The sequence below is a fragment of the Cebidichthys violaceus genome, unplaced genomic scaffold (assembly GCF_023349555.1).
Source record: "Cebidichthys violaceus isolate CVI_PGR_0920_01 unplaced genomic scaffold, fCebVio1.0.p SCAF_11, whole genome shotgun sequence".
In the NCBI taxonomy this organism is placed as follows: Eukaryota; Metazoa; Chordata; class Actinopteri; order Perciformes; family Stichaeidae; genus Cebidichthys; species Cebidichthys violaceus.
The window spans coordinates 5,949,537-5,964,866 of record NW_027176274.1 but is presented as its reverse complement, the minus strand read 5'-3'; the positions used below and the strand labels follow the sequence as shown (position 1 = coordinate 5,964,866).

Genomic DNA, 15,330 nt, shown 5'->3' with positions numbered 1-15,330 from the left:
GGACTGATCACAAGAACCTTGAGTACATTCAGTCCGCCAAGAAACTGAACTCTCGGCAAGCCAGATGATCCCTGTTTTTTACCCGATTCAACTTTTCCCTCTGTTACCCGCAACGTCAAGCCTGACTCCCTGTCCCGCCAGTTTGTGGATAAGGGGGATTCCACCCTTGGCAATGACAACATCCTTCCTGCCCCTGTCTTGGTTGCTTCGATCACCTGGGAGGTTGAGGAGAGAGTCAAGGCTGCCCTGGAAGACCAGTCCTAGCTCCTGACCTCCTAACCGCTTGTTCTTCCCTCAGACCCTGAGGTCCGATGTCCTCCAGTGGACCCACAGCTCCACTTGGCACCCCAGAAGCCAGCGTACCAGGGATGCTCTGCAGCAGAGGTTCTGGTGGGCTACTCTGGAAAAAGACACCCGGGAGTTCATCAACACCTGTCCTGTCTGCAACCAGTACAAGCCATCCCACCATAGTTCCGCTGGTTTCCTGCAACCTCTGTCTGTGCCCCATCGGCCCTGGTCCCACGTCTCCTTGGACTTTGTTACCGGTCTACCACTGTCCAACAAACATACCGCCATCCTGACAGTGGTAGATCGGTTCAGCAAGATGGATCACTTTGTGCCCTTGCCCAAGCTCCCCTCGCCAAAGAGACTGCTGAGCTGGTCCTGCTGCATGTCTTCCGGCTCCATGGTCTGCCTACTGACGTGGTCTCTGACCGGGGACCTCAGTTTACGTCAGTGTTCTGGAGGGAGTTCTGCACACTCATCGGGGCCACAGTCAGCCTGTCATCTGGACACCCCCCAAAGTCTAACAGCCAGACTGAGGAGACCTTTGCTGTGCGTGTGTGTCCAGAGCGTGGTGAGTACTGTGGCTACGACCATTTGTCCTGTAGCACTCCTCTCTTACTGTCTTGAATCTATTAGATTTAATGGATTTCCTGTGTTCTTAATACCCCGTTTAAAATAGTTTGATGTAATAAACTTTGTAATCTTGGGAAAATCCTTTGGCCTCAGTCCATCATATACCGCCACATGTACAATTAGAGGATCTGTGGCCATTTAGTTGGTTTGAGCCAGTATTAAAGGGTCAGTGTACTCTAAACGTTTTAAATCAAATCCGGGCCTTACCGTGGCCACATATGATTTGTCCTCTCGGTGGTGAGGAAGACTCTTCTTACACTCTCATTCATTCACAAATCTCTCTGTCTCCCTCTCTCTTCGGCTTATACCCTAATCAGCTGATTATTGGCGTTCACTCTAAAGCTCAACAACTAGATTCTGCCACGATCTCCCTGAGCAAATCACATCGTTGCTGTCAAATTTTAAATCTGCTCTCCTCTCTGCTGCTGTCAGTTGTCATTTCATCATCAGTTCTTCCTCCCATCATTGGATCATCAGCAGTTCCCTTCACCACCACCACCACCAGGGTCGTGACTTTGTGGGGAATATATGCCCTGTTTTAGCCTGTTGTACTTTGAGGTTAAAAAAAAAAAAAATGTAAAGTGCGATACAAATAAAATGTATTATTATTATTATTATTATTAATATATTATGTCACTATGGAGTATAATCTCTTCACTATTTATCTCACCATGCATGTGTAATAAATATGTTTTGACTTTAATTGAATTCTCTCCTGATTGGAACAGTTTTAGTCTTACTAGTTCAGTGCTTGTTCAAAACATGCCTGTTCAGAATGAGCCGAATCCTTGGCCTGTGGTGTTGTTGCTTGCAGCTTTCTTGAAACAACTGAACACTGTGCTTCCTTGAGTCCAGAGAAATATGTCTGCCATGACATACTTGTGTCAGTACCAATGTTATTGAGTGTTAAAAAAGAAATCTGTAAGTTTCATTTGAAAGGAATACTTTGAAACAGCACAGTTCACGAACTTCACTGTGTGAGTTCTACACTGCTGAATATTTATGGCTTGGTTGGTTTTGTGAGTGCTGTCCTTCTCCCTGTGCTCTTCATACTTTTTACATACACCAGGATACTTGTAATATCCTATCGATGTAGAGGAGTCAGGAGAAAAGCTGCACAGACCTGTTTACCCCATCTGCTGGTTCTAATCAACTTTTCCTGTTTAAGTGCATATGATGTACTTCTTGCTCGACTGGAAGTTGATGTTCCTAAAACTTTACGTTTAATAATGGCTTTACTAGTAGTAATATATCAACCTCTTTTTAATCCAATCATTTATGGACTAAAAATGAGAGGAATTTATGAACACCTTAAGAGGCTCTTCTACAAAAGGGTCTAATGTATTCACATTGATAACTGTTGTACAGTCATCGTTTTGTGTCATAATAATGCAGAGATGTGATAACTTTGAACATTTAAAGACTTGGTTCAGATATAATAACGCACAGAGAATCTTCCAAAGGTAATGGTTAAGTCTAACAGATAACCACGACTTAATAATACATTTTACAGTTTGATTGTAGTTACCGGTGATGACATGACCATCGTCTTCAAATGTATTGCTTAAGTTTATAATATCCCTCAAATAAGCATAAGATCAGATGAGATAAGCCTTTATCAATCTCTGGAAGGCAATCCAGTGTTTTAGCAGCACAAAACAGAAATAAATATAGATAAGAGAAGTAAAAATAAGTATTATAATATAGTATGTGGTGCAGTGAGTTGTGATCGGGCAGTTGTTATGTTATGGTGGGGGTTGTGATGAAATGAATCCATGTCAATATTTGAAATGAACAACGTTGAAAGCATGAGCATGTTTCAGATTAATTTTGCAAGAGAGAGGTAAACAGAATGGATTTAAGCTTATAGTTTCAGTTTTTTTTAACTCTCTTCTAATGTTTATGACTGTGTAAACAGACAGCTCTCAATAAATACTATGCTTTGACACATGACTATGCAGATGTGATGATTGATTTACTGTTGAATTACCTTCATAATAAAAAAAACTCTGATCAAAATTACATGTATGATGCACTGAGTGGGGGCCAGCTCCCTGAACTGGTGGAGAAGTCCTGAGGTAAAGATGAGAATAAGATAGGAAGAAAAGAGTCCTTTATTACAAAGGGATCATACTGTAATAAATAAACAGACATTCCTCCAACCTGTATACATCAGGATGTTGACTCTGGAGCATCTATTCACAGGGAAACTCATAGGGAAGTTAGGACTCAATCAATTAGAGATATATTTTAGAAAAGTTGCAGTTTTGTTTTCATCAAGCTGAGATTCCTCTGTACATGAACTGCTTTACTGTCACCACCCAGTGCCAGCCAACACCAGGGCAATAACTGATGAATTCAACTCTTTCAGTCAGTTCTTGCAGCATCCACAGTGTGGGTTTGAATCATTTTCAATTAAAATAGGGAAAGTCTATGAAATGTTGCATATGTCGTTTTCTCTTACATGCAAAATACAGACATAAAATGTGTGAATCTGCTTCCACAGTGTTTTAAGCGTTTACGGAACATCTGAGTTTCTGGGCTTGGTTGTAACTAAAAATGCCCCCCGAAAAAAAAACGGGAACCGGTTTTAGATTTGTAAAACTCTGAGTATTGATAATGTCAGGGGTTAATGGTTCTACTATCGATTCGTTAAAAGTTACGGAATGAGATCTCCAGACTATAGCAGCATCACAAACCTCCTCTCTCTGCCTCTGGCCCTCGTGCAAAGACACAGAGTCGTGCTTTACTCTGACTCATCAACTCCGGCTCAGTTTAGCGTGAGACACACATCATGGCAGAGAGAACAAAAAGATTGGAAGTGTGGCTACATTTTACTCGAGTAGATTCTAATAACTTTGACAAAAAAGCAAAAAAACAAGTAAGGGAGTTAATACCAGCAATTTATCACAACATTTGGTGAACAAGCAGAACATAAATCTGCAGAAATTAAGTTTTCTACTGTTTGGCGAGCAGCCGTCCATCCTCGTCCACTGCAGGTAACGTTAGCGATGCCATGAGGAGTTAATAGGCTAATATATGGAAGCTAATCGCTTAGCTAATTGTTTAGCTGTAAATTTATGTTCAAGACTTTGGAACTTTTTGTTTTGCAGCTCACTAACGACTATTTTTTTACATACAAGAATAAAGAAGCGATGTTGAGTCTTTTATTAATTAATTGTCCTTTTCTTCTCACAAAACAATCAAAAAGAACCGATAAGGAACCTAAAACCGATAAACAGTTATACAAACAGTACTATACTAGTTTGTTACTAGTATAGTAACATTTGATTTGGCTGTATTTGATCAGCTCTGTTGTCTTCGTTCTTATGTCTATTTCTGTGTAAGTACATTGACAGCAAGTCAGAAACCAGAGTCAAATTCTTTTTCTGGGTAGACATACTTGGCAAATAAAGTTGATTCTGATGAAGGCTTGGACATGCTTGAGTATTTACAGGACCTGGTTTCACATCAGCCCAACCTCACATGATCTCTAGCATCTTTTCTGGCTTCAAATCAAGTTCTGTGTGACTTTTAAAACTCTCTTCTTAACCTTCAAGTGTCTTCATAAGCTGAACCGTAAATGGCTCCCATAGGGCTCAGTAAAACCACGCTTCGCCGCTGAAGCACAACTCACAGACAGTAAGGTAAAAACAAAGATTACTGAATAGATCTGACAGGCAATGACAAAAGTAAGCAGTCATACCTGGAAAACAAGTACCAAAAAGGCAGGCAGGGAAGTACTGGAGCGTATGTGGGTCTGGTAGTCATGACACTGGGTCTGGTGGGAAAACACTGAAGACTCCTGGTGAGGCTGGGAATGGCAGCATCTGAAATGTGAATGGCAGGTGAGTTACTAACAAGGCAGTTAAAAATGTTCAATAACAGAAACAAAAAGTAAAAAGCTGGCAGATGCTATGACACCTATATCCACTTGTATTCTTATCTCGGAAAAAAAGCAGAATCAAACAATATAACTCTCATAACTGATTTCATCAAATACTTAAATCAGTGGCACTCATTTATCTAGGGTTTTGTTTGTGATTAATATTATGTTTTAATTAAATATTGAAATCAAAACACATATGCATGGTTTATGTCCTGTCGTGGTGAGGAAGAATCTTCTTACACTCTCATTCATTCACAAATCTCTCTGTCTCCCTCTCTCTTCGGCTTCTACTCTAATCAGCTGATTATTGGCGTTCACTCTAAAGCTCAATAACTAGATTCTGCCACGATCTCCCTGAGCAAATCACATCGTTACTGTCAAATTTTAAATCTGCTCTCCTCTCTGCTGCTGTCAGTTGTCATTTCATCATCATCATAATTTCTTCCTCCCATCATTGGATCATCAGCAGTTCCCTTCACCACCACCACCACCAGGGTCGCGACTTTGCGGGGAATATATGCCCTGTTTTAGCCTGTTGCACTTTGAGATTTAAAAAAAAAAAAAAAATGTAAAGTGCGATACAAGTAAAATGTATTATTATTATTATTATTATTATTATTAATATATTATGTCACTATGGAGTATAATCTCTTCACTATTTATCTCACCATACATGTGTAGTAAATATGTTTTGACTTTAATTGAATTCTCTCCTGATTGGAATAGTTTTAGTCTTACTAGTGCAGTGCTTGTTCAAAACATGCCTGTTCAGAATGAGCCGAATCCTTGGCCTGTGGTGTTGTTGCTTGCAGCTTTCTTGAAACAACTGAACACTGTGCTTCCTTGAGTCCAGAGAAATATGTCTGCCATGACATACTTGTGTCACACGGCTACTCACGGCCTAAAACAGGTGAAATTGGCCTACGGTGTGGTTCACTGTTAAAAAACACCAGGGGCAAACTTTACCGTTCTGCAAGCTGCTGAGCTTGGGACGCACAACTAAAAAGCCCCCAAACAGCTTTAGGTTTATTATGTTTAGATATACTGCTTGATGGAAGATTAACTACAAACACCACAAGTGCTCCAACAAAATGGTAAATGCACAAGCATATACAGCTTGAATCTTGTTGTGATAAGATGATGCCATAAAAAACATCTATGACTTCAGGCCTCTGGAATCAAGTTGGTTACCTAGCTCATTCTTTGGAGAGTTTAATGAGATCCATGGAGGGAGAAGTAGTCTGATAAAGACATCCCACCGACTCCAACAGATCCCTTTCCAGTTCCTGTGTTTGCTGGATCACACCAGAGCACATCAAGGTCAGGTACTGAAGACTGAATAAGACAATCTAGTGCTGGTTACATGAGCTTTATTGTTTTTGTATCATCTCATTTGATGTATCATTAATGGATAATAGATTCAATGTGACATATATAACTTTTGTTGGGCATGTGGAAGTGCAAAAATATAGATATCTTTATTTTGTGATCATGTTTACAGTGTATATTTTAATAATTTGTAGTAATTTCACTATTGTGAGCATCATAGTAATTCACAAATCCCTCCATGAGCCAATGTACATTTTCATTGCAGCGTTGTTAATCAACTCTGTTCTTTTCAGCACTGCTATCTACCCAAAGCTTTTGATTGACTTTTTATCAGAAAAACAGATCATATCTTATCCAGCCTGTCTCTTCCAGTGGTTTAGTTATTACTCTCTAGCCGGTTCAGAATTCTTCCTGTTGTCGGTCATGGCCTATGATAGATATGTGTCTATATGTAACCCTCTGCAGTATTCAACCATCATGAGAAAAACAACTGTTATTATCTTCCTGATTTTTGCTTGGATTCTGCCGGCTTGTCAGGTTTTAGTGCCAATATTATTGAGTGTTAAAAAAGAAATCTGTAAGTTTAATTTGAAAGGAATACTTTGCAACAGTACAGTTCACGAACTTCACTGTGTGAGATCAAGACTGCTGAATATTTATGGATTGGTTGTTTTTGTGACTTCTGTACTGTTCCCTGTGCTCTTCATACTTTTTACATACACCAGGATACTTGTAATATCCTATCGATGTAGAGGAGTCAGGAGAAAAGCTGCACAGACCTGTTTACCCCATCTGCTGGTTCTAATCAACTTTTCCTGTTTAATTGCATATGATGTACTTCTTGCTCGACTGGAAGTTGATGTTCCTAAAACTTTACGTTTAATAATGGCTTTACAAATACTAACATATCAACCTCTTTTTAATCCAATCATTTATGGACTAAAAATGGGAGGAATTTATGAACAGCTTAAGAGGCTCTTCTACAAAAGGGTCTAATGTATTCACACTGATAACTGTTGTACAGTCATCGTTTTGTGTCATAATAATGCAGAGATGTGATAACTTGTAGAATGTGATGTATTGACTTGTGATTGGGCAGTGGTTGTTATGTTATGGAGGAGGTTGGGGGTTGTGAGAAATGAATGCATGTCAATATTTTAAATGAACCGTGAAAGCAAGAGCATGTTTCTGATTTGGCAGTGTATATTGTATTTTTGTGCCCTGAGAGACAATACATTAAATTAAATATTCTATAGTAAAAATTAACAATTAAACCAACTGTTGTTTTTTTCAATTAATTATTTCATCATTATAACATTCATAAAAAAGTCACATTTTTAATTAGCTTAAAAATACTATTAAATACTAATAAAATATGTTTTATATTATATTTGACTGTTTCTAATTTGTAATTGTCACCTGGAATATTTTTGGAAAAGCTCTATCATATACACACCATTGTGATATCCAAGTCTTGCCTGTAGGTCATTTCATCATTTATTGAGAAAAATAATCGTAGAACATTGACAACACATTAATGTTTCTAAGTGTGGTGAATTTTCCAAGAGGGAGGTAAACAGAGTGGATTCAAGCTTATACTTTCAGTTTTTTTTAAGTCTCTTCTAATGTTTATGACTGTGTAGTAGTAAAACAAACAACTCTCCAAAAATAATTTAATGCCTAAACACATGACTATGCAGACATGATGATTCATTTACAGTTGAATTACTTTCATGATAAAAAAAAACTACATGGATGATGCACTTAGTGGGGCCCAGCTCCCTGAACTGGTGGAGAAGTCCTGAGGTAAAGATGAGAACAAGATAGGAAGATCTGTTTATCATATCTTGGTAGGTGTCTCAGTTTTAAATATGACCCTTGACCTCTGTAAAGTTTCCCTTGAAGAACTGTGCTGCAGAGGGTGTAACCAATCCAAACAATCCAACCCTTACCAGCAATGAAGAGGTTTATGGTGACCACACCGCACTGCTTTACTGTCACCACACGGTGCCAGCCAACACCAGGACAATAACTGATAAATTCAACTCTTTCAGTCACTTGTAGCACCCACAGTGTGGGTTTGAATCATTTTCAATTAAAATAGGGAAAGTCTATAAAACGTTGCATACGTCATTTTCTCTTACATGCAAAATGCAAATATAAAAAGTGTGAAGCTGCTTCCCCAGTGTTTTAAGTGTTTACGGAACATTTGATGTTTTTGAACAATGTTACTTAGCAATCATGACAAATCCATATGTCATGATTTTCCCTATTTTAAAAATAATTTATTGTAAACATGTGTTTTAGAAGTCGTCTGCAGAAAAGCATACATTACTTCTATGTGGGGTCTCAGAGACCTCAGTTGATGGTTGGATACAGTCATACAGTTGATGTTGACAGTTCTTTGTTGGCAGTGCTACCTTTGCAAATCCCATGTAAGTGCATTGTGATTCATTGTTAATTCATTTTGATCCCCATTATTTGTCACGCAACATAAATCCCTCAATTAGCTGTTGGAATACAAAAAGAAGCAGAAAGATACATAATACAGGTAAAGAACTGCATTGAGATCAAGTTCAAGCTGCAAAGTGAACTCCTTAAGGTTTTGTTTTTTGGCCAAAGCTACATGATTTAAGTCTGGCTCAGTGCCGAAAGTGTCCAACACGCAAATCATACACCTGATCTACAGCCACAAGTACAAAGTTCCACACACAAACACATTAATACGCACATATATTTTTGACATTTGACAAAATGCACGGCCAAAAGTATGTAGACACAGGACCCCCGAAAAACAACTGAACATTACACCGACGTTGATGATCATGTAATTCCAAAACATGGCATTAATATGCTGCTATAACATCCTCCACTCTTCTGGTTTCAGGCTTTCCACATGAACCTGGGGGTGCAACTGCATGCTGCTACCACACATCATTCAATTTACATGAATGCACATACATGAGACTTCTGATGGCATTTTAATGACAAATGACAAAAAGTTGAGTGCCAGCATTCAAATATATCCAAATAAAATATATGTTCAGAAAAGAATATTCACGTATATTGTACTTTCTATTTGACATCATTTGATGTGATCTTCTTTTATCCAACAAATACCTCCAAAGCACTGTATCTTTTCAGGTCTTAGACTCTGGCTTATTGTTATTTCTCTCTATTTGGCGAAATCATATAATTTCTTCTGCAGACATTTTATTAGAAAATATAATTGCAGGTCACAGGTTTGTATTCAGATCTATCTAATCCCTAACCTGACCCGTAAGATGGTTTGTTTACATATAACCGTCTGAGAAGCCGTCACAGGGTACTGTTTGGAAAACGGCAGGCACTTCCAAAAGATACTTGGCAGGTGATGGAATGAGCCATCAGGAAAGACTAGCGCTATACAAGTAAAATCCATTTACCATCTGTGAATCAAACTCTTGCCGAAGTCTTTCGGTATAGAAGAGCGAAAACATCTTTACCATCAACAGAAGCCTTCAGTGCCGTCCTTTGCTCTTCTCTCAATGAAGAAATTATCTCCGGCTTTGATGTAACTGATGCTATTGCAGCATCTACGCTAACCTCTTTAGCGGTGGCTATTTGTGTTTTGAAGGAACAGTCGTCTCTCACCTAAGCCAGCTGACAGTAAGCTCCTCACAAGATGCTGATTGGTCTGTGCATTTTTGTGTGATATATACGATCCTGCTGTTCTTGTGTGTTCTTGTGATATTGAGGTACAACGTAGTCTTATCCCCTCTTCGCACAATGTTACGTGATGCCATTACCACTTTCTTTGCTGCAGCAACAGACACAGGGGAAGGCCAGCTGCAACAGGGTCTAGTTTGCAGAGAAATATGCAACAGGTCTTTGTTTTCCCCCATGTTCCTGAGTCAAAACTGATGTCATGTAACCGTCTTTCGGTCAACGTATTGTGTGAACGGTGTGTCAAGGAGTCCAAGTGTCGGGGCTGACAGTAGTGCACTGTCAAAGACAGCAGTCTAGGAGTCAGTCCAGGTCAGTTTGTTATGGGCAGATGTTTACGACGAATGAATCATGGAAGAGAGGGATGCCTCGCTTTAGTAGTTTGGGATCCACTTTCTATATTATTATTCCTCAGAAGCTCATCATTTGTTTCTTAGTTTGTGGTTTTGCCTTCTGCTGTGATCACATGTCCATGATATAAAACTTTAGGAAGAGTGAATTTCAATTCAGACAGGCTAGCCTTGTGACCATTTGCAGCCAAAAATGTAAGTAGGACAACTGTATCTTGTTTGTATGCTTCTTCTGTGGGACTGCAAATCATGATACCATCAACATATTGAAACCAAGAAGAACCATTTGGTCAGTGTAAATCAGCCAAATTATCTCTTAAGGCACTGTGAAATACACAAGGGCGTTCTGAATATCCCTGGGGACACCAGGTCCAGGTATAGCCTCTTCCTTTAAATGAGAAGACAAACCAACATTCTTTGTGCACATATACTCACTTTTCCAGAGATAATTGCTGTTGCAAGGGTCAGTCCTCCATATCTCTTTCATACTCTGGAGAACCAATAAAGTACATATGGCCACAGCAACAAAAAAAGTTCAGAATTATGAATGACATTATGATTGACACAATGCAAACATGGTCCAAGTGAAACACAAAATGAACTTAAGCTTTTTGAGAGCAAGATTGCTGCTGCTTGATCATATAAGCCCACATATAATGACCTGCACCTTAAACATCTGCAGCAGGAATAATGATCCAAACAAATATACATTTGTAATATCCATATGTAATAGTAAAACACTGACTGGGTTGACTGACATTTTTCTGCAAAATTAGTACTTTTATCACTATTGTTTGTAGTCCAATTACCTAATTTTCTGTTTTTCAGTTCAGTGCGAGAAATCTAGTCTGTGTTGGGCTTGAACGAGTGCACCAAAGTCAGGTTGAATGTCTGAGGTGGATATGTAAAGGACAGCTGACAGGTGATCGTCAATGAAAAAGGATCTGTATCTGGATTTGTTCAACCAACATCTTCTGAGCATGTTGCTTTTGCAGCTTAGCTATAGCCTCAGATGTCCGTGCCCGCTCTGCATCGCCAACACATTGCAGTGATGCTGCTGCTCGCGCATATTCTCGAACGTACAAACATACGTAAATTGAGAGAAAAAAACAGCAACAGTTGCCTTCAAAATAAAAGCAATGCAGTTGTATTCCATGCATGATGTACAATTATTTACGTTTTATAACTAATTTCCCATTGACGTCCCGTGGGCTGGTCGGCGGCAGCCAAAGGGCCGGGTACGGCCCGAGGGACGTATAATGCCCCAATATCTCCCGTTTTCAGGCCACCACTACAGTGACTGGAGGACTCAATCAGATGTTTTTAATGCAACCTGCTTCCCTTCATTTCTCCAATGTGCAATTCAGACTTAATCATCTTCTTTCACTATTCTCTATTCATTTTACAAACCAGTCTCACTCCCAGCTGCTTTAATGTACACTACAATTTATGTTTCAACAGACAAATATTCCATCCCAAAATAAGTGAGTTTGAGCAGACACAACTTCTTTAAGTCACCACCAACTCTTTGAGGCACTCATCATTTTTCTGTAACTGTGTGGGGCAATTTGTCTTGATCTTTGAACAGTCCAATTGTGAATTGGACTGTTTCTGCTTTGATGCTCATGTACACAGAAAGGGTCGCTAAATGTATGCATATTACCCAATTTAAATATGCGCAAAAAGCACAGGAGCACCAAGACACTATTTGCTTGCCTGTACAGTTATGAGATTATTTTCTTTTTGTCTTATTTGCACAGGTGCTGCACTTACAAATGCTGCGCAATTGTTTATAAATTTGCCCCCCAAGTGCAGTTTTGGCTCAACATGTAAAAACCAGCGCTTACATTTTTCAAAACAAATCATTTTCAATTATTTATTCTTTTAAGTATCTATTTATACAATAAATATCTTTCATTAAATGGTGTAAATTCACCCTAACCTCAAGTTACCTTGCCATCTGGTTGAAGCCGGTCCCCTGGGTTTCCTTTGTTGAGGGACGTGTGACTTGGAGTAGCATGCTCTGCCTCTCCAAACCTGCAATATTCTCAATTGTTAAAGGTAAGACGGCTGAAATATAATCGCAAAAATGTATGTCTGTGTCTCAAAATAAATGAAGTTCCTACTGAGATATCATTTTCATGTTTTCTCTGTTCAGTAATTAGTCTTTCAACTGGTGTAAAGCCTTGTCTTTCCTCTCAGTGGAATGAGAAATGACTTCACACAGATATGTTTGCAAGAAGTCAAAATATTTTGTAAAATGATTTATTCTATTAGGTATCTATTTATACATTAAAGATATATAAATGCTTTTCATTAAAGGGTGTAAGTTATTGGTAAACCGTAACCTCAAGTTACCTTGCCATCTGGTTGAAGCTGGTCCCCTGGGTTTCCTTTGTTTCAGCTCTGTCTGTGTACAAAGGTAATGTATTCATTGTTTTTTGAGAGAGCCGGCTGTTAGTTATATACAATGTTCCACTGAACCCAGAACAAAGTGGGTGAGAGAGGCTCATGTGTCGAGTCTGATCTCCCTCCCAAGAGAGAGAGCACCTTCAATTTCGAGGTCCGTCATCAATACAAGGCCGAATAGCTGGTTCAAGTTAAACCTGTTAAACCCTAGGCCTATTTTTAGGCCTCCGCTCGAAAATTGCATAGCCATACTAAAATGAGTATAGCTTTGCAACTACAAGGGCTATTTTAATAGTTTTGGTGTTATAATAAAGGGAACACTTGTAAGATTTGTTCAGATGTGTAAATATCAATATATATGTTACTGGTGAAGAGTAAATGAAGATGGCACACAGCACAAATTGAACATATTTTTGCCTAAAAAGAAAAGCAAACTATAAATTTCACTTGTATATATCACTAATGGTGTTCAATACATCTAAATAGAGCAGTTTTGGCTTTAATTGAAGGCCAGGATCCTTTCTATGCCCTGTCTGAGTGTCTGTGTTCATTATATTTTTATTTCAGATTCAGGTCTCCCTTTCTGCTTAGAGCTGTACAACTGCCCCCCTTTGCACGATCTGGGTCATTCAACCCTCCTTCGAAGCATTAGAGCCAATAGAATTGACTGGAATCAAATGATTGGCTAACAGTACTGTAAATCATCAAATGCTGATGATTGACAGTACTGTTAGCCAATCAGAATCAAAAACGTACCCTCGCTCATCAGGATCTAAAATCGGATTTGCTGACACTTAGAGCCCTCCCCAAAAGCCGACAAGACACATAAAGACACAAGACCTCCCGAATCAGACAGAGGGCATCCGGCTGAACACATGGAGCGGTGGAAATATTTCTCCTTTTGCTTGAAATCTGCAAAAGTAAAGTGCTGTGTATGATAATAATCGATAAAGCGGTTTTACTTGTTGGTGCTTGTTGGCTTATAACCCGGCGATGGTGTGACAGAAAGAGAAATGGAGGATATCTCTGTAATCTCTGTGGAACGGGCTTGCTTTTTCATGTCTCGCTTTCTTTGTTAGCACGTAGCTGCAATCGTTAGCTTATGGAATGTCTCGGGTGTGCCGACTCCTGGCAAAATATGAATATGATATTTTGGTCATTCTTTTAGTTGGCTGTTTGAGTTGTGTTTGTTGCATGTAAAAATGGCTTGGATACTGTTGTAGCCTCGTTTCTTTGGTTTATCCAGAACTATAACATCATTATATTCGTTCTTCATGGGTTCATTGTTATTAACTTTGTACGCTAAACTCTGTACGTGTCTGTACGCGTGCGTCCAAATGGGGGACACTCGGGTTTAAAATCAAAAGGTATTTAATCTCTAACAAAAGCAAATACAGTTACAAATTGAATCACACTATGAATTACAAAAATATATTCCATGGAATATAGATCTGATGCGTTCCACCCAACAGTCTGGCGTATTCCAGTTAACTGTCCAGTGGTTCACACATGATCTGCCAATCTCCGGAGAAATATAGTCCTTTGTTGCAGGGAAAGTCAGAAAAAGTCAGAAAAAGTTTACTCATACGTCACCACAGCACTCAGCACAGGGATTGGTCGTAACCTGACCTGCTCTTCCTGACCTTGTAAACTGTTGGACTTTAGGTCAGTCACTTCTTTGCAGCTTCTCCTATTGTGTTATCTGTTAAATTCCGGTCAGACACTTTTCACCATCTTCTCCCCCCTCTTCGAAGACTGTGTTCTCATGGTGCATCAACATTCATTACCTAATATGGTGGTGGCGTGAGGTTTCTGGTTTCTTTCACAGTCGCATTATATATTCAGTAACTTTACTTTTGGTCTAATACTTCTACAACTAAACATTTTGTAACACATCATTTCCATCACTAGGAGCACTTTTAATCACAGTTTCTCACACGTCAGACCCATTTAAAAGCAGCGTGGGACCAGGGGTTTGCAGTGAGAACATTAGATGAAAGGGTGAAACAGTGTCACTTTCTCCACTACACTAATAGCACCAAGAACTTGAAAAGAATAATGTGAAACTCCCTTTTTTTGTTTTTGAAGAGAAAACAGAAAGGATGTGATGGACAGTTGTGCATGATGATACTGCTAATCAGCTGATCTTGCACAGAAGATAAGTTAAAGGTTCCTGTTTCCAATATTGATTACCAAAAGGCTTTTAGAGACTACTGTTAAGGGTTTGTGGATCTCCAGCATACTTTTTTTAGTGCGCAGCCTTGGTGTGAGCCTTGTGGTGGACACACTGCAGTCATCCCAGATGAAGAAACTCAATATTTCTGTCAAAGACTCCTGGACCTGAAGAAGGACACGTGACTTGGACTGGCATGCTTTGCCTCTCCAAACCTGCAATATTCTCGGCTGTCGAATGTGGGTTAAAGATTTCTATTGCAACTTATAAGTAACTTTTGAACTTTCCTCAGTAATTACAATCGTTCAACAGGTGTAAAGCCTTGTCTTTCCCCTCAGTGGAATAAGAAATTACTTCACACACGTTTGCCAGAAGTCAAAAGATGTGAGGATTTTAAAAATGTTTTGAACCTACCATGTTTTTTCTTTCTCTCTCTATTTACAACGGAGGTGTTTGCTCCCATACTTTAGAGTATGGATATACCGTACTCTTTAATTCTTCCATTAACTGGAGCAGAGTTCAAAATAATATCAAATTAATCTAGAGATACAGATCAT

General features: G+C 39.1%; 2 protein-coding genes across 4 annotated transcripts in view; one reads left to right on the top strand and one right to left on the bottom strand.

The window, feature by feature from the left end:
• LOC137866129 (uncharacterized) overlaps positions 1-15,330 on the bottom strand; it is a 78,876-nt gene that overhangs the window by 43,922 nt on the left and 19,624 nt on the right. For all 3 annotated transcript variants that reach the window (XM_068701820.1, XM_068701830.1, XM_068701838.1), the window contains exons 3-6: positions 12,550-12,601; positions 12,144-12,228; positions 10,627-10,681; positions 4,625-4,748 (exon numbers count right to left, since the gene is read on the bottom strand). In XM_068701820.1, coding sequence (XP_068557921.1) covers positions 4,625-4,748; positions 10,627-10,681; positions 12,144-12,228; positions 12,550-12,601 — 316 coding nt within the window. The remainder of the gene's footprint in view (positions 1-4,624; positions 4,749-10,626; positions 10,682-12,143; positions 12,229-12,549; positions 12,602-15,330) is intronic.
• On the top strand, positions 6,215-7,132 carry LOC137890568 (olfactory receptor 6N2-like). The gene has a single exon (XM_068734706.1). It carries the CDS (start codon positions 6,215-6,217, stop codon positions 7,130-7,132), a length of 918 nt encoding a protein of 305 aa, XP_068590807.1.